This window comes from Sorex fumeus, unplaced genomic scaffold (genome assembly GCF_029834395.1).
Source record: "Sorex fumeus unplaced genomic scaffold, SorFum_2.1 ptg000034l, whole genome shotgun sequence".
Taxonomy (NCBI): domain Eukaryota; kingdom Metazoa; phylum Chordata; class Mammalia; order Eulipotyphla; family Soricidae; genus Sorex; species Sorex fumeus.
The window spans coordinates 7634695-7654389 of NW_026606091.1; the positions used below are offsets into that span (position 1 = coordinate 7634695).

General features: G+C 37.4%; 1 protein-coding gene across 1 annotated transcript in view; it reads left to right on the forward strand.

Annotated features, from left to right (window-relative positions):
• SH3GL2 (SH3 domain containing GRB2 like 2, endophilin A1) overlaps positions 1-18902 on the forward strand; it is a 205090-nt gene extending 186188 nt beyond the window's left edge. The window contains exons 4-9 of the mRNA XM_056117195.1: positions 5716-5859; positions 6912-7045; positions 11160-11318; positions 12871-12974; positions 15100-15230; positions 17347-18902. Coding sequence (XP_055973170.1) covers positions 5716-5859; positions 6912-7045; positions 11160-11318; positions 12871-12974; positions 15100-15230; positions 17347-17546 — 872 coding nt within the window. The 3' untranslated portion in view covers positions 17547-18902. The remainder of the gene's footprint in view (positions 1-5715; positions 5860-6911; positions 7046-11159; positions 11319-12870; positions 12975-15099; positions 15231-17346) is intronic.
• The last annotated feature ends 793 nt before the right edge of the window (positions 18903-19695 follow it).

Genomic DNA, 19695 nt, shown 5'->3' on the forward strand with positions numbered 1-19695 from the left:
TCTGTCATTTCCTCTCACCTGTGAACCCCTTTAGAGTGTCAAGACGATGACTGTATCTGCACCTTCCAAATCTTGTTTAACCTCGCTTTGCACTGACTCCATAACGTCGGGAAGAGATGGGCAACTAAACTGACAATAGAAAACCCCAGCCTCCATATTCATAGCAGAGAGCACATAAAAAGGGAAGGAGTGCTTTCCATTCTTCAGGGTCTGTGTGCGTCTGTGCTGGTTATTATTTTTGCTTTTTAGCACTGAATATTGACAGCAACAACCTTGTGATGAGAAATTTTTCAGGAATTCAAACTACAAAACTTGAAGTCTGGGTTTTTACCTCTGTTGTATGAGCCAAACTGAATTATGCTGTTTTCATGAATGAGAAAATAGAATTGTTTGTTCGGATAATAAAAATTGATTAAGATTTAGCCTGTTAGCACATTAGTGAACACAGTAGTGACTACAGGGACTCCACTCTCAGTTTAGTGGAAAAGAGCTCTGGCAGCAACAGAGCAGAGCTTCTGCCTTACTCTCAGCTGAGCTCTCTGACTTCTCTTTAGCTGTTTCCAGAATTAGAAAGCTCATTAGGAATTCTCTAGCCCAGATTATGCTGTAGAATTGGGAGCCAATTCAGATGGAGCCTCGGCTGCCCCACTTTGTCTTTAAAAGATAGCCTAGATTTTGAGTCCAAATATGAAACTGCTATTTTTAACAGAAGACCAGATAATGGGACTGCACCCCTACACACACACACACACACACACACACACACACACACACACACACACACACACACACTCTCTTCCTCCTTTTTCTTTTCAGAATAGACCAACCAACCAACCATGTGTAGTCTTCCTCATTTCACTCCCTGCTGTTTAAATTCCTGCAATACCTTTTCTTTCACAAATCTCTGAAATGTAAACTCAGCAAGACTTTCTTTTCTTTCTTTTTTTTGGGGGGGAATAGGGGGTTATCAAACCCAGCGATACTCAGGGGTTACTTCTGGCTCTACATTCAGAAATTACTCCTGGCAGTGCTTAGGGGAACCAGATGGGATTGGAAGGACTGAACCCAGGTCAGCCTCCTGCAAGGCAAACACCTTCCCCACTGTACTATCACTCCAGCCCTAACAAGCCTTTCTTTTGAGTATATTTCCCAGTGGCATTTTATGAGTTACTCCTTATCAACTTTCCTCTCCCTAGACAATTCTCTTTATACCAATGAACCTATCTTGTAATAGAAACTTTGTGACTGGAGGTTACAGGTTAGAGTAGTGCCTAGATTGTCAAGGTATTATGAATGTTGCTTATCCAGTTCAGCCACTAAACTTTTTTCCTGCGTGATAAAGAAGTGGTAACTATTTCAGTTAAGGTTTTCACAATGCAAAGTAACACACACATGTACTATTAAAAACAAATTGTGTTGCAGAAGCTTTTATAGAACAACACGCCTCCTCCCTTTTCCTTGTTCCAGAAGCAATACTTTCAACACCCTTTTGAGTTTTCCTTATGTTTATCTTCTTCCAGTTTTAAAGCAACATGCTCTTGTCATTCCTGCATTGTTTTCCAGTTTTAGTTAAGTTCTCTGATTTAGTTTAAAGGATGAGAATTGGTTGCTCTTTTTCTGTCTTCTCATCCTTTCATATTCCTTTTCTCTTCCATTTTATCAGTATGGTATAATTCTTTTAGGTTAGTATTTAGTCTTTAAATTTAACTTGTACAAAAGATGAGATGTAAAAAATACCAAAATTTATTTTATGCATAACTTTTTATTTTATTTTTTAATTCTGATATTTTAATTCTGATATTTGTTCCAAATTTATGAACAATGTAATTTTATAATTTTTACTTGAATTAATATTTAAAGTAAGACAGTCTAATTCTAAACATAACCAGTCTTCCTGGTCTGTTTTCCCTGGTCTTGGATATTAGTTTCAGACTTTTCTTTAATATCCCAAAAATGAGTGCAGTCATCCTATGTCTCTCCGTCTCCTTCCGACTCATTTCAGTCAGCATGATGCTCTCCAAGTTCATCCATTTAAAAGCAAATTTTATGATCTCAATGTTTCTTAACAGCTCTATAGTAGTCTATTGTTTCTTTATTTATAGTTTCACTAAACCATAGTTTCTTTATTTAATCGTCTGTTCTCGGGCACTCAGGTTATTTCCAGAGTCTCATTATTGTGAATAGTGTTGTAATGAACATAAAAGTGCAGATGGCATTTCTGTTGTGTATTTTTGGACTCCCAGGGTATATTCCCAGAAGTGGTATCACTGGTCAATGGTTGGAAATTACCACAAGGGTGTGGAGGATAGAGGGTGGTAAAGATAGAGGAGGATTCATTATGACAACATTAGTTGGAAATTATCACTCTGGACAAAAACTGAGTGTTTAAAGTAGGTAACGTGATATACATGATCACATTCAGCATCTGTATTGCTAACCATAATGCCTAAAATGTGAGAGAGAAAGATATAATGTGAGAGAAAGAGAGAGAGAGAGAGAGAGAGAGAGAGAGAGAGAGAGAGAGATGCATGGGGATACATTGTTTGGAGAGTGAGAGGGAAACTGAGCTGAGGACACTGGTCCTGGGAAATTACACTGGTGAAGGGTTGAGTGTTAGAACATTGTATGACTGAAACCCAATCCTGAACAGCTTTATAATGCTCTGTCTCATGGCAATTCAATAAAATAAAAAATTAACATTTAAAAAAAGAAAAAAAGAAGTCAGTATAGAGTAAATTTTCTTTAAAGTCTTGTGACACAAGTAAAATATGTAACCTAAAAAAAGTAAAACAGGACAATTTCTAAGTGTTTTTCTCTATTTTATTGTATAATGTATTAGATATGTGAGAATGTGAGAATATTAATGATAGCTATTTTTCCTATCGGAGTTGTTTTCTCTAATTTATATATTTGATGGTTTTAGTCTCTGTTGTAATAGAGGCTTTTTGCAAGATTTGGTATTAGTAATTGACCTTTTCAAATATAGTATAAGCAAAACCATTTGGTGGTTGATGGGGCTCTAACTCTAGTAGTATCATTCTAACGTGATTATTCTATGATCATTACATTGGATGCTTCCAGCTGTGAATGTCTTTACCCTCTTCTATTTAACTGCTTATATTTTCCAAAGAATAATCTTCCAGACCCTTCATTAATTAGGACACCACCTGAGTAAATGTGTTCTCTGCACACTGCTTTCTTCTAAGATATGCTTAGAGATACTCTGAGAGATACATGGGTCAGTATCCCAGGTCCTATTCTTATGGATCGGGGGAGAGATTGCTCATAGCATCTTCCCTGAGTTGGGGTGGTTTCTTCAGTAAATCCCGTGAGGACAATTTAAACTACATAATGAAGATGGAAATATAAAGATGGAAGGGGTAATTAGAGCGATTGTAATAATTCATACTACAGAATAAGGTTTCTCACTTTTTACAAAAAGTGAGGAATAAAAGTAGGTATTTCCCTTAAGAAGAGAAGAAGAGGGCAGTTGTAAGGAGGGGAAGGCAGAATTATAAGGGGCAGGCATTAGTGGTGAAATCATTAATGGTGAGACAATCCAGACTGAGACTCAATTATAGGAATTTGATGTCTTAAATTTATATTTTTCAGGTTACTGTGTTCTTTAACTATATCTTTTAAAGATCATTTTAAAATAATATTAAAATTTAAGGATGGTTAATTCAGAAGTTTGATGGTATTTTTTAAGAACACAAACGTTTTACTCATTGAGGTTATTGGGGCTGGAGAAGTAGTATAGTGAGCAGGGCCCTTGCCTTGCATGCAGCTGACTGGCCTTGGTACCAGGGCACCACATATGATTCTTTGAGGCCTGCCAGGGCATGACCCTGATTTCAGAGCCACCAGGAATAAGCCCTGAGCACTGCCAGATGTTACCCAGAAACCAAAGAGAGACATTATATAAATGTTTAGTACGTTTATAATTAAAAAATTAGATCAAGTATGTGGTTAACTACTGTTTTGACTGATTTGAAAGAATATACAAAATTAAAGAATGTTTATTCCCTTTCTGATGAAAATGTAGAACATATTCAAGATGTTCTTAAATAATTAGAAGACTAAGACTCTTAGTAATTGAATATTCAAAATGATGAATTTGAAATTCAACCAGAGTATGTTAAACTGTTACAATTACTTCTTGTAATTACTTAAAAGAAAACAAACTTTTAAACAGAATAAAGATATATGCACAAATCAATAACCAGCTTTCATTAAAAAACACATTGTTAGCGGCAGGAGCAGGAAGGGTATTTGCCTTGTATGTACTAACTTGTAATACATACACTTAAGTCTGATTTTCACTTTACAATTTGAAAAATGCTCCAATCTACTGTAAATTGTAAAGCCTTGGACCATGACTAACTTATTCACTGTGATATCCTGAGGCTAGGAGGAATCATCTTGCAAAAATTCTCCTTGGCTACAGTTTTAACCTTGAAATCAATGTTTAAATGAAAGCCTATTTTAAATAAATGTTCAGTATTCACTACCAATTACTGAAATACTGGAAATCGATTCATTCATTAACTATGCTTTTATTGGGTTTCTATGCAGATGGGTTCGGGGCACAGTCTTACTTCAATTTACAGTCCCAACTCTGATAAAATGAGAAAACCTGCCTGGTATTAAGAATCAGATGAATAATTTTTTTTTTGGTGTTCTTAAAACTCTTTCTTCCATAAAAACTCTTATTTTCTAAGAACATTTTGATATAAATATGGGCAAAATATACTAAAATACTTTCTTTGTGGCACAAAATACTTTTTTTCAGATGCAGTTATGTGCTTGAAAATAAATTAAGTCTTTTAAATGAGCACAGTATTCTATTTACCATCTAAATTTTAGTAAGGAGTGATTTTGAAAATAGTTATATTTTATACATATAACTAAAAATGGCATGGAGTCCACAGTGCAAGAATGAATAATTTTCTGCTTTAACTCATGGGTTTCTAGAAATGCAATATAATGTAGGACTGCACTGTAGCAACTGTCCTCCCGTTGTTTATTGATTTACTCAAGTGGGCACTGGTAATGTCTCCATTGTGAGACTTGTTATTGCTTTTGGCATATTGAATACATCACGAGTAGCTTGCTAGGCTTTGCCGTGAGGGATACTCTCAGTAGCTTGCTGGGCTCTCTGGGCAGAGGAATCAAGCCCTGGTCGGCCACATGCAAGGGAAACACCCTACCCGCAGTGCTATCGTAGAATCCCAAAATGTAGACATCACAACTTTCAAAATGATTACTGCAGGGCCACCTGGCTTCTAGAAAATAATGGCAGGGAGAATGGATTATAAAGAAAGGACAGAAAGAACATAGGGAGATGAGAATATTCACTTGGGATAGATTTGCCTTTTCTGTTTTGTATATCTTAAGGTTTTGAGATAAAAAAAAAAAAGGTGAGTTTCATCATGATTTAAAAATTGTCTCAGTCTGAGAATTTAGTTTTGCTGTGAAGCACTTGCCTTGCCTTGCTTTTATGAAGCCCTGGGGTCAACCTTCAACACTGCAAATAAATTAAATATATTCCATGTCTCCATGTATGCCAACAGCCATATTTTATTGATAAAAACAATGAAGCTAGGCATGTAGTTGTCAAGTAATCGGTTTATCAAGTACGTAAGGCCTAATTTTCCAAGATTTCTGCTGTTGCACATGTCTAACTTTCCAATCAGGTTTCCTCTTTGTCTTCAGCTTCCAGAGCTAAACTCAGCATGATCAACACCATGTCCAAAATTCGTGGCCAGGAGAAAGGACCAGGCTATCCTCAGGCAGAAGCATTACTTGCAGAGGCCATGCTTAAATTCGGAAGAGAGCTGGGAGATGATTGCAACTTTGGTAATGTGTACTTTTTGTATTTTCCTCTTTCACTGATCCAATGGGATTTCCGTTCTAGGAAGAAGCTCTGTAGAAAGTTATTCAAATCATTTTATATTTTGATTCTGTTTCAGGTTTAACTTGTATATTGACTCAAACTTTGTTTTCATTCCTTTCATTGTTTTACGTGCCATTTTGTTACTTGTTGCAAACTTTTTTTTCCCTTTGTCTTTTTACTCTGATGACATCTCAGTCTCTGCAGGATTTGGGTGAAATATCCAGATTCTTGGACATTTCCTAGTGGGTTTACCTGGCAGTAACTTAGTTTTTAGACAGTGCAAATATAACCAGCTTGATTTAACGATATCCCCATAATCTTTATTTGTTTTTTTGCTCTTTTGTGTATGGAATTATATTATGTTATTCCAGGTGAGTAATAATTTGTACTGTACCTGTCTCTCCCCTAATATTTAGTTTTACCACACCAAGTGATTTTATTCCCTCTGTTGTAAGGGGATATCTCAGCAAATGACTGACCTTTCTGATAGAACACTGCTCTCTGTTGTTTGGTTTTGCTTCTGCTAAATGCAGTGGCTTTGAACAGGAAAAAAGTGGTGCCTTTTGTAGGAGAAGCAATTTTTCTTGTTGCAGTTTTGTTTTGGGGGCATACCCAGTGTCACTTAGGGCTTACACCTGGCTCTCTGCTCAGGGAACTCTCCTGCAGTGCTTGGGGGAGTATGTGTGGTGCCAGAGATTGAACCTGGGTCAGCTGTATACAAAGCAAGTGCCTTACCTGCCATACTGTCTCTTTGGCCCCGCAGATTATGTTTTTAGTTTTTTATTTGTTTTTTTTTTATAATGAAGGATACTGTCCACTTGAGAGAAATGAGATTCTTGCCAGGTTTGGCCTATCTTAGGTGGAAAATAGTTATTTGGCAGGCATTATAGCCTTTTTCTTCTTGGTTGTCTTCAAAAAGCATATGGTAATTCTTCAGTTTGGGTCTGTGATGGACTAAATATTGCAAATGTGTTTCACCTATACATGGTATGTGGGCTTCATTCTTCCCTTCCAGGCCCTGCTCTTGGTGATGTTGGGGAGGCCATGAGGGAACTCTCAGAAGTAAAAGACTCTTTGGACATGGAAGTAAAGCAGAACTTTATTGACCCACTTCAAAATCTTCACGACAAAGATCTAAGGGAAATTCAGGTATTTTCAGTTAGTACCTTGGGAAGGGAGAAGTTTAGTTTGTATTGATGAAGTTACCCTTTTTCCTTTAGAAACTTTTGTTAAGCATCTGTGCTTGTTAGCAGTAAGTATGTGAATTTCTGAATAATCCAAAAAGATAAACAGGTAGAAACAAGAAATGCAATACTTTTGAGATCATCCAAAATTGAGATCATCCAGACTGGTTGAAGAAACTTTGGTGCATTTACACAATGGAGTACTATGTAGCTGTTGGAAAAGAGGAAGTCATGAAATTTACATACAAGTGGATACATGGAAAGTATCATGTTAAGCGAAATGACTCAGAAAGAAAGGGATAGACATAGAAAGATTGCATTCATCTGGGGAACTTAAAGTAACAAAATAGGAGACTAACACCCAAGTATGGCCAAGATTAGTATCAGGAATTTTACTCCATGGCTTGGAGGCCAGCCACAGATGCTAGGGGAAAAGGCAGCTCAGATAGAGAAGGGAGCACCAAATAAAGGGTGTTAGGAGGATCCTCCCAGGACGGGAGAAGCATGCTGAAAGTAGAATATAGACCAAACATGATTGTCACCCATTGGCTCTTTTGCAAATCACAACACCCAATAAGAGAGAGAGAACAAAAGGGAATGCCCTGCCACAGAGGCAGGGTGGGATTGGGCGATGGGGGGTGGGAGGGATACTGGGATCTGTGGTGGTGGGAAATGGGCACTGGTTGAGGGATGGGTATTTGATCATTGTATGGTTGAAACCCAAGCACAAGAATTTGTAGGTCTACGGCTGTACCTGATGGTGTCTCACTAATGGAAATTAAAATAAAAAATTGAGATCATCCAGTATTAATTTTTTTCCTTACTCATGACTGTGAGTATTGCATTTTTAATGAATACTAGATTTATCTTTGCTACAATAGGTTTTGTTTCTCCATTATTATTTAGGCATTATGATCTGTCAGTAATAAAGTTTCAGGCACGCCAGTTCCTACTCTACACCTTCCACAAGGTTCTGTGTCTCCACCAGCATCTCAAGGGTCCCCCCCCATACCCTTTTCTCTTGGAAAACTTTCTTTAAAAAATGATTATATTTTGGGTCTCATGTTTACAACAGTGTTAATACAAGGTTTTGGTTTCACCTTGTCCTATATCCCCACCGAAGTTCCCAGGAACCTTCACTTATGTCCTGTGTTACATTTTATACCTTTCCTTGACATTGTCCCCTTTCTCAGCATTCTCAGTTTTGTTACCTAGAGCCAAGGGTTTGACACCATTTGATACTTCTAATTCCTTTGTCTTATTTATCTGTGTACCATAGATGAGTGACATAATCCATTATTTGTTTTCCCTCCCTCTGTCTGAGCTAACCATGATACTCTCTAGCTCCATTCAAGCTGCATCTTATTGCATGATTTTGCATGATTTTCTTATAGCTAGTCTGTATTCTCTCAAGTATATATACTACTTTTTTATAAATTCAGTCATTGGACATTTGATTTTTTCCATATCCTAGCTTTTGTAATTAGTGCTATGATATACTGCAAAACTCAGAAGCATCATTAATATATATCTTTATTCATTGAAATACTACATTTTCTTTTCACATTAAAGTTTTATCCACAAGGATAATAGCCTTTTTCTGACTGTTAATAATTCTGTGGTGTTTTGGGCGGGTGGGAGTGCTCTGGGCCGATTTCATTGCCTAAAATGCTAGCTATACCAGCTTCGTTGTAGTTTTGGCACTCTATTAACATAGTTTTTATTTTCATACTGGTATTTAGGAAGAGGGAAAATACCCAACTTTTTTCTCTCTCTAAAACTTGTAGAACAATTAAACTATTTCTAATAAATTTCAAACTAACTTTACCTCTAACAAAGTTTGTAATGTTTCTTATTCTGTTCTTTCAACAAACATTTATTGAACCTAGATGAAATTTAACTTTCTTTTTTTTTTTTTTTTTTTTTTTTTTTTTGGATGAAAGATGTAATTAACTTTATTGCGAGTCAATCAAATTTGGGCATAACCATAATACATTTTACAAACTCTTCTAAATTCATTGCCCTGCAAAGAGGTTCTGTTCTGAAACAGACCTTTTTTTTTTTTTTTTTTTTTCCCTTTATTTTATTTTATTTTTTTTAAAGTTGTAGATTTACAATTTTTTGTGCTTTGGTTTCAATTATACAATGATCAGATACCCATCCCTCCACCAGTGCCCATTTTCCACCACCATGGATAATATCCCTCCCACCCCCATCCCCCCATCCCCCCCGTCTCTGTGGCAGGGCAATCCCCTGTGTTCTCTCTCTCCTTTTGGATGTTGTGGTCTGCAAAAGAGGCATTGAGTGGCAAACATGTTCAGTCCATAGTCTACTTTCGACATGCATCTCCCCTCCTGGGAGGATCCTCCAAACATCCTTTATTTGGTGCTCCCTTCTCTATCTGAATAGCCCTTTCCTCTAGGATACCCGGCTGGCCTCTAAGTTATGGAGTAATCCTCCTGGTGCTGATCTCAGCTATTCTTGGGTATTAATCTCATACTTTGTTACTTTATATCCCCCAGATGAATGCAATCTTTCTATGTCTATCCCTCTCTTTCTGACTCATTTCGCTTAGCATGATACTTTCCATATTGTACCACTTGTATGTAAATTTCATGACTTCATCTTTTCTAAGAGCTACATAGTACTCCATTGTGTAGATGTACCAAAGTTTCTTTAACCAGTCATCTGTTCTTGGGCATTCAGGTTTCTTCCAGTTTCTGGCTATTGTAAAGAGGGCTGCAATGAACAAACAAGTGCAGATGTCACTTCGACTATACATTTTTGCCTCTCTGGGATATATTCCCAGGAGTGGTATTGCTGGGTCAAATGGGAGCTCAGAAATTTAACTTTCTTAAATATAAAATTGATTGCTATAATTGAAGTCACCAAAATTCTTGAGGAATTCTATTTCAGCCCTACCACCCTCACATATTCACATCATTAGAACAAGAGACTCTCTCTTTAAGTCTAAAATGCTGCTCGCACCTCAGCATTCTATTTTATGGAGCTGATTGTCAGTTCAATGCTTTATTTCTTCCAAAGAAACAAACATTTAGTTTGAGTTAGGATTTTTGGTCGAAGGCGGGTGTGTGGAGCTAGGGCCTAGAATATTCATTCTATTTTTCTTTTCTTCTCTGGTCCAACTTTTTTTCCTGTTTAATTTGATATAGCCTCAGTATAAAGGGTAATCCAGAATTTTCTTTCATGTATTAGTTATAGTACACCACAGCTCTTAGGAATCTTCCTATATTTGAGAAATATTATCCTGCACGATGACTGGAGGTGATGGGCAGAGACTGGGCAACCATGTACTGGGGGCAATGCAAGGGGGAATTAAAGAATTGTGTTGTCATTAGATCTAAAGACGTCTAGATTCTCTGACAGAGAATTATCATGTGTCAAATATGAAACTTAAATTGTGTTTCCCATTCAAAACTATATTGGTCAACTAGGATAAGTGCTAATGTATACATTGCTAGGTATAATCTAATTTAGGTTATTTGGTTTTTAATAAGCCGGTCTTATTTGCTTATTTAATAAGCAGGTAAGATTTTTCTAGCACCTGGATTAACTCAAAGATAAGCCCATTCTTTCTCAAATAATTCTATGACTTAAAAGCAACAATTCTGTTATTTTTCTAATTATTTTAAGAACTATATATTCCTGTCCTTGTGAAGTAGCATTTCTTTAGAACATGGGAACTTACAGACCTTCTTACATGCCTGTGCTTTGTGCATGTGTAGATTATAGACACACAATCATAGCTTCTTTCATGGATCCTAAAGGCGTATTCCAACTTGGCTTAGGCCCAGCAAGGGCAGAATGTAAAGGGCACTACACAAGTACTTCCCACAATTTCCTTCTAGTTCTTAGTTACTTTGAAAGATATTTTCCCACACTTTGCCTTTGGGAATTTTGACTTCACTGAAGTGTCTTTATTTTTCTGGGGACATCTTATTTTAGAACTTAGCCTGTCTCACTCTTAGAAGAAAATTAGCATGATAGGGAAATGAGCTGTAAATTGGCCTTTTCCATAAGTTTGTTCAGAGCTTATCCTTCCCCTTGATTTTTTTCAGCATCATCTAAAGAAGTTGGAGGGGCGACGTCTTGACTTTGATTATAAGAAGAAACGACAAGGCAAGATTCCAGATGAAGAGCTTCGTCAGGCACTGGAGAAATTTGATGAATCTAAAGAAATTGCTGAGTCAAGCATGTTCAATCTCTTGGAAATGGATGTAAGTGACTTTTCTGTAACTTTCAATTTAATTTTGCTATTGAATTAAGTGCAGTGTCACTGTACTGAGGGGGTGAGGCAATTAAAACATTAACAGCTGACTACATTATGTTGTGAGAAAAATCAGCTTATTGTTTCAAATAAGTACAAATTATAAAATACATTGAAAATGGTATTTTACATACCCCTGTGCTTTCATTTAACAAGTTTTTCATCTACTGATATTGTTAAAATGTAGCCAGTATTTGGAAGATAAAGGCTACTTCTGATGATCTATGTCTGAGTCCAATACTTAAAAAATTCTCTCTTGAAATATTGAGAAGAATGACTTCAGATTGTAAAAGAATAGAACTGAAATGCTTTCAGAATTCAGTGATTACATTGCTCTGTATTTTCCGTTGGATGTTTTCTTTCAAAAAGTGATTTTAATTGAGATTATTATAGTATAGATACTGTACTTGGGACATAACTAAGGATGTTTAAAAGCTGCTTTCACATTTCCAGAGTACTAAATCATTACTCACTGACTTTGGAGTTATGTTTTATTGTGTTTCAGTAGCTTCATGAGGACAATATTTTCTTCTACCACTTATTTCAAAAAAGTTAACTACCTTTTCTGTTCTTGCTCATTCTTACATTCAGCCTCATTAATTACTTCCCAATTTTCCATATATATGTTTATATATATGTAAATATATAGTATTAATATAGTAATGTAGTTATTAATTACCTTTCCCTGACTGGTGGCAGAGGGCTAATATTGAATATATTCAAAGCTTCCTACCACCCACAATAGGTGTAGGTTTGCATTTATATAAAATCACTTGTCTGCTAGCCAATAAAGAGGAATATGATTAGCATAAGGAGTAGCCTCAGTAATGGTGCATTTTCTATATAGCCCCTCCTCACCACAAAAATGTGGGACAGTAGACCTCCTGTGGACATGGAGGCCATTATCTGACCAGATCACAGTATGACACACAAAATGAAGAGTAATCAAGAATAATGATTCTAAAGCTGGAGGAAACCCAAATTTCACCTGACAACAGCATCTTTACAACACAGATGAGACTCAGAGGAGACAAATTATTTCCCATCACACCACATTGCCTCCATTGTATGTTATATGAGAAATAAGTGTTCGCATTCTGGTTCATAGCATTACTATTGAGCTAGCATGGAAAGTAGAAGGAACAAGAGCCTCTATATCTTTCCCTATACTGAAAAGATGTATGGAGTTGGTCAAGTACATCTTTCATCTTGTACGTAATCACTAAGTCAACCAATCATAATTAGAAGTTTGTAGCTAAGCAGAGGACTATTTAATGAGAATCACATGATCTCCATGAGGACTTTGACGAATTACTTCTTCTCATGGCATTGGAGTTTCCAAACATAATTTCTTAACCTTAATCATGGAAAGTTACTGGCTTTACCACACATTTTATGGGCATATCCAGCAATGGGTTCTATGTCAGGAGCAACTCCACCATCCATACCAGACTTAGTTATTAGTAACAGCTAACAAATTGGGATTCCTCATCCATCTGCAGATCGAACAGGTGAGTCAGCTCTCTGCACTGGTGCAAGCACAGCTGGAATATCACAAGCAAGCTGTCCAGATCCTGCAGCAAGTCACAGTCAGACTGGAAGAGAGGTATTTACAGGACCCAGCATTTCACATTTCTTATTCTTTATATATAAAATGATGTATGTAAATGGAGATAATAGAATATTTGAGGAAACACTTATTTTTTTTATTTTTGGGTCACACCCGTTAATGCACAGGGGTTACTCCTGGTTCTACACTCAGGAATCACCCCTTGTGGTGCTCAGGGGGCCATATGGGATACTGGGAATTGAACCTGGGTCAGCCGCATGCAAGGCAAACACCCTACCCACTGTGCTATTGCTCTAGTCCCTGAGGAAACATTTCTGCCAGAATTCCTGTTGATCCTACACAGCCCTTTTGTGCACCATTGATTCTGTCTTGTGCTTTGTTTTACTTTTCTTCGTTAAATACGATTTTGTATATGTGTGAGTGGTCAAAACTTTGATTACATTTTGTGTGCCACAGGCATAAGACCAGGGTGCTGTTAATGTGATATAAATTTCTGGGTAGATAGTCTGTGTGGGTACTGAAAGATATTATCTTGCTACAGCCCATAAGTAAATATTATTAGTGTCACCTCAAAGATTAGCAGCTGAGGGAGATGAACAAACAGGAATTGTGGGGAGACAACATATACAGTTTATGTGATGGCTTCCACTGTTACAAAGGATTGCTTCTGCACCCTCTTATTCTCAGCTTATGGTCAGATACGACTCTCAAAGCTGTTGAATGACTGAATTAATCAAATAGCAAGTAGGGCAGCTTGCTGTATGCACTCACTACCAATTGGGTTCAATCCCTGACACTGCATATTGTCTCCAAAGCTTTACAAGAAATGATCCTTGAGCACAGACCAGGAATAAGCCCTGAGTGCCATTGGGTGTAGCCCCAAAACAACAATAACAACAAAACCAGCCTCTAAGGGTTAGAAGAGATATTATAGTGTTTGGTTTCTTACCTTACATGTGCAGATGACTCAGTTTTCCCTTTGGCACTGTGTATGTTCCCTCAAGCACTGTCAGAGGTGATCTCTTAACACAGAACCAGGTGTAAGCACTGACCACCTCTGGGTATGGTATAAAATACAATCAGCAATTATTTTTTTGCACTGTGGGAAACTTATCCCTGCTTCAGTTATCCTCAATATCTCTTTGATTAGTGGTTTGATTGTGACTCTTCTCTCAGTGCGCCCTGTTACCTTTGGTGGAGGGACACTAACAGTGCTGGTCAGTATGGAGTTGGAACTGTTTATGTCTGAAAGTCATATTAACGGTATTGGAAATTATAGAGCTTAAATAAAAATTGGAAAGAAAAAATTTAAATGTTCCTAACACTCTTGAAGCCTCTAGAAATATCTTTAAAACACTTTCTTGAACATTTTAAGTGAATAGTATATCTTTGTGACATCTATTGAAAGTAAACAGCCGAATGTTTTGCTTCTAAGATCAGTTTACTCATTGTTTTTCTGCCACCATACTCCCAACCCTTTCATTCTTGCATATCTGTATTCTGTGTTTAATGAGCACCTGAAACTATGGAAAACACATGGGGATTTTCAGTCTGCCTTTATTGGCCATCTTTATATCTTTCTTTTATTTTTTGCATGTAGTCTCTCTTTTCTAGATCTGTAAATGCTCACTGTCCTTAGAGCATATAGTACTGCCTTCATTCTTGCCTCTAAATCTCCTAACCTTTACAAGAAATAACTCTTCTGGAACCAACTTTATCCATCTAGGATGAAGTAACTTCTACCTCTTCTACATTCTTGCCTAAATTTCTTCTTCAGGAATTGGTAGTGTAATGCATACTGACCCCTTGTTGCTATAGCATTTTATACATGTCTGCATAGCAGCATTCATTGTAAAAATGGTATCTGTTCAACTTTGTGTTCATGGCATAATATGGCACTTAAAAGTGAGCTTGAAAGTGAGCTCTGAATAAATGAGAAAGAAAGGGGGGGATTGACATCCTAATCATTGAAGACACTGTTGAAAGCAGGAAAAGAAAGATACAGAACAAGACAGATATTAAAATGATAATTTTTTTATCTCCCCTGTTCGATAATAGTGAATTGGTAGTGACCCGAGTGTTTTTTGGATATTGATTTCTTTTCTTATTGCTTTTAAGCTGCCTACATATTCATTCCTAGCTCCCTTTTTTTTAAACACAGAATAAGGCATGCTTCTTCTCAGCCTAGAAGAGAATATCAGCCTAAACCACGAATGAGCCTGGAGTTTCCAACAGGAGAGAGTACTCAGCCCAATGGAGGCCTCTCCCACACGGGCACCCCCAAACCGACAGGTAAGACTGAAGACCCGCAGGACCCCATTACACAATGCTTGAATGCTTCCTGATGACATATTTACAAAAATCATACTAACAGTTCAAAGGTAGAAACTTTGAAAGAAATCTTTTTTCTATTCATTTTTTTGTCTCTTGTTCCCTCTTTCCTCCTCTGCCCCTTTCATTCTCTGCTCCATCATCAGCAAACATACAAGCTTCCTAACACTTGATCTTGATCTTTACATGTTAGTTTGTTGCTGGGGGAGTGAGTTTTGTTTTTTATTTTCACCCCTCTGTGATTCCAGCTTGCATGAGGCTGAATGCCCCTGGTTATTACACTCCCACATAAACTCAAGCATAACCCATAGATAATAACATTGAGCTGCTTGTTGAGCTGAATTTCTTGAGTCACTGAGCATATGATGATGTGTTTGCCAATGATTACATTTTGAATCTCAGTATCTGCCAGTTTTTTTTAATCCCCAATCTCCAACCAGTTCCTTATGCTGTGGAAACTCAGGTTGGTACAATAAATGCTGAAATGCTCAGTTTTTGTTTTTTCAATCAGGAACATGGATATACATCAATGATGTATTTCTTCAGCAATCTCCATCCTCTACCCACTCCAACCCCTAAATTTGATATAAACCCGTGTTTAATGCATTTCTATTGTTTTCCTGATTGAAGCAGAGAAACATCTTATGAGGGTGTGGAATTTTAAAATAAGCACCTTTCTCCTATTTTCCCTGTATCCCTAGTATTTGATATATTGTACTAGGCAACATTTTACGAGAGACCCTACAGAATCTGCAGAGGGAAAGTGAGGTTTGTAGGTGGTGGCCTCTCTGCCCTTCCAGCCCTCTTCGACTCAGAACCCCAGAGTATCCTGGAAGCTAGTGGCTATAGAAATTTACTGGCTGGAAGGATTGTTCACAGAAGTACTGTTTTTCTCTTGCCCAGAAACCAACAAAATATTTCACCTCTCTTTCAGAGACTTTTTAATTTGCTGCTTTCTCTAATTAAAAAATAATTAGAGTGTTTCCCTTCAGAGCCATCTGGATTTCCTAGAAGCTGTATGTACTTTCTTGAGTTTGATCACATAAGGATATGTGAACTTTATTTGACCACATTTATGTGGTCTTTTAAAACAAATGCCTTTTAAAACAATTCAATTCATAGTTCATTCAAGTTATTGTATATTACTTTTCATTTGCCACAGTGTCAGTGGCCTCCAGATACACATGTAATTGTTTAAAAGTATAATTCCTTATTTTTTACATAACCTTATTTAATAACCAGAATGTACAGTGAATTTCTTTTTTGGTACCAGTTGTAGACAAAATAACAGAGTGAAGTGTATTGCCCAGTTTATACTAAATAAGAATTTAAAGTCAGTGTTTTATAATGTTTTATTTCCAGTATATTATATTAGTTTTCCTGAAACTGGAGTCATCATCATCATCATTATTATTGTTAGTTTGAGGGCTACATCCAGCATGCTCAGGACTTACTCCTGGCTCTGCACTCAGGGATCACTCCGGGCTGTGATCAGGGGACCATGAGTGGTACCAGGGTTTGAACCCAGGTCAGCAGAGTGCAAGGCAAGTGCATCACTAACTCTCTGACTAACTCTCCAGCCAAGACATTATTTTTGGAAAGCAAACTTTGCTGTTATTCTGAGGAAACAAAGCATTGTCCATCAAGTAACTGCTATTGTACATGTGGAAAGTTTTGGACATGAAAATTTGGAAAGAATTCTGGCTAGGTCATATTAACAACCTAAAGCTAATTATAAACTCCTGAGTCATTTTCTCTCTCACATTTGGACATCATCATGAAAGTAAACCTTGATGAAGTTGGTTGTATGTACCATACAGTTATTTTCATACTGGAAATGGAAACAGGATTGATTGCATGAGGTGTGGAAGATTTCATAGGAGATTTCCGGAAGACTGAAAGAGGGCAGCTACCACACAGCAACCATTGGAGTCTAGCTACTGCAGGATGCTCTGCAAGAGAGTGGAGGGCGGGAGGCCACAAAGGGGACAGCAGACCAGGTGGGAGCAGTGAACCGAAACATGAGTTAAATTCCCTTTGTCTTTCTGTGTTTTTCTTTCTCTCTCTTACTCCTCAGGTGCCCAAATGGACCAGCCCTGCTGCCGAGCTCTGTATGACTTTGAACCTGAAAATGAAGGGGAGTTGGGTTTTAAAGAGGGTGATATCATCACACTCACTAACCAGATTGATGAGAACTGGTATGAGGGTATGCTTCATGGCCAGTCAGGCTTCTTCCCGATCAATTACGTGGAAATTCTAGTTGCTCTGCCCCATTAAGATGTTACGTTGGCTGGCTCACCTCCTCTCGACCCAGATAGTTAAGTTTAACCACTGCTTTGGTAATGCTGCTTAAAACACATCCCAAGTGCAGGTGCAGTGGTCTAAGTCATCAAGCCCCACTGAGTATCTTTGGTTAACTTGTGCGAGTCCACAAGCATCATGGTGATGGATGGTATCTTCTTAGCCTGATAGGCATGGCATGTGCTTTTTAAATACCATCTGAGATCAGCCATTAGTGCTGTTTACACAGTTCTCAGGAGGCTGTGGGTTTTTAGAATACAGCCGCAAGCCAAGTCACAGAAAACAAAACAAAACAAATAAAAACATCCCACCGAAGATATTATCTATCACCCACAGGCCATCTCAAGGTCTCAGGTTCTCCATTTAGTAGGAGAAAGTTGTTGCTTTCACATTCCCCCCTCTATAGTGAGTATATAGAACTATTGAAGAAAGTCTCCCTCACCAGCAACCTTCTTCTGTCTGAATGCATTAGTGATGCTCTCAGTAGAAAAGTGTTGAGTGTGGGTAAAGAAACCTTCTCTGAAACTGTCACCTTTGTTCCCCCCACCCCATATATGCCTATTTCTGAGGTACAGCCAGCTTTTTTCCCTCTCTGCTATTAACACCAGAGAGCGATTCCTGTTTTATTTCTAAGTAAGACAGCAATCAGCATACTGTAAGAGGGCATAAAAGGTGTAGAATCCCTCGTATGAGGAATTAAGAAGAGAGTTAAAAGATTCTGTAACTTGCTGTACAGAAACATTTGTATTTAGGCCATTGCTGAAGGTTATAGGGGGAACAAATATATTCACTTTTATTTATGCAGTACATGTTTCATGAGTACAAGAAACAAAAAGAAAAACACTAGAAACCATTTTTCTCACTAGTTCATAGATGTAGAAATAGTAAATATCTTTCCTCTCCATGTTCCCCTTGTGTTCTTTGAACATCGTTTGTGCATATTCTGCCCTCAATGAGGACCAAATAAAGATGATTTTGTGCTTAGAAGTTTAAGATGTGTGTGGCTGCATATGCAAAACCCGTTCCCAAATCAGTCATTCCTTTTATTTCTTCCCTTCTATCTCATCTTCATTTTGTGTGTGTAGTATTGTGAGTAAGCTTATGAGTGTTTCTTTTGTTCTTTTTTTTGTATCAGTCAATAAAGTTCTGTAAGGTATCCAGAGTTCTATTTATCTAGCTGTACAGATTCTTTCAGAGGTTTAATGTGCTGCTTCGGATGTGCCACCTGCAGTAGTGGATCATGTGGAGTGAAAGGCAAATCTTACTGCTTAATGTATAAACTCTTACCACGGGAAGCATTGCTGTTTCCAATAAATATTGCTGAAGACAGAATCAATGGCTCCAGTCCTTTATTTTACATCATTTCTTTCGGTCAGACTGTGGGTGGACTAGATCTCCTTGTGGTCCCCATTGCCTTCTGATATAACAAACCAGAACTTGTTTAAAGCTCATCTATTCTGTATATAGAGAATTTTACTCACCAAGAAGCAAACTAACCTGGAAGCTGATAACTTCTTGATGGCCCTAGATGAAGGAGGAAATTTAGGAGGGAGGACTCAAAAATGGAAAGAAAAGAAGGTCTTTCAGGAGATAATTTCAGTGCTAATATCATTAGAAGAATATGATGTTCAGAGGATGAAATAAAGTATAATATTTCAACCAGTCTTTTGTTTTCTTCCATGCTTAAAAATATAAACAGATATAGAAGTACAGGTTGCCCAGGCACCGACATTATTTTCTCCTGTATTGTGTGGTACAGGATGGGAAGGGGGCAGGAGAGCAATGCACAGATAAGACAAAACACTATCCTGAAGCTCTGAGAAAATGGACATGTTCTTTATATATTGGATATTTCTTGTGTTCCTCCATGCTAAAATAAAGAGTCTGAATATTTTAACACAGGTTGATTTAATCATTTATTTCCCAAAGTGTGTTACAGCACTCTTTTTTGAGGGGGAGGCTAGAATAATGTGTTTGTGGTGGGGGGTAGCCTCAGGTGCATCTTGCAGGCTGCTTTTGGTTTGTTTGCTTAAAGCATAACTTCTTACGCTGTCACATAACTGAATGTGGTAGATCACAGAAAACTTGTTTTAAAATACACTTACAATTTATTATTTGTAAATGT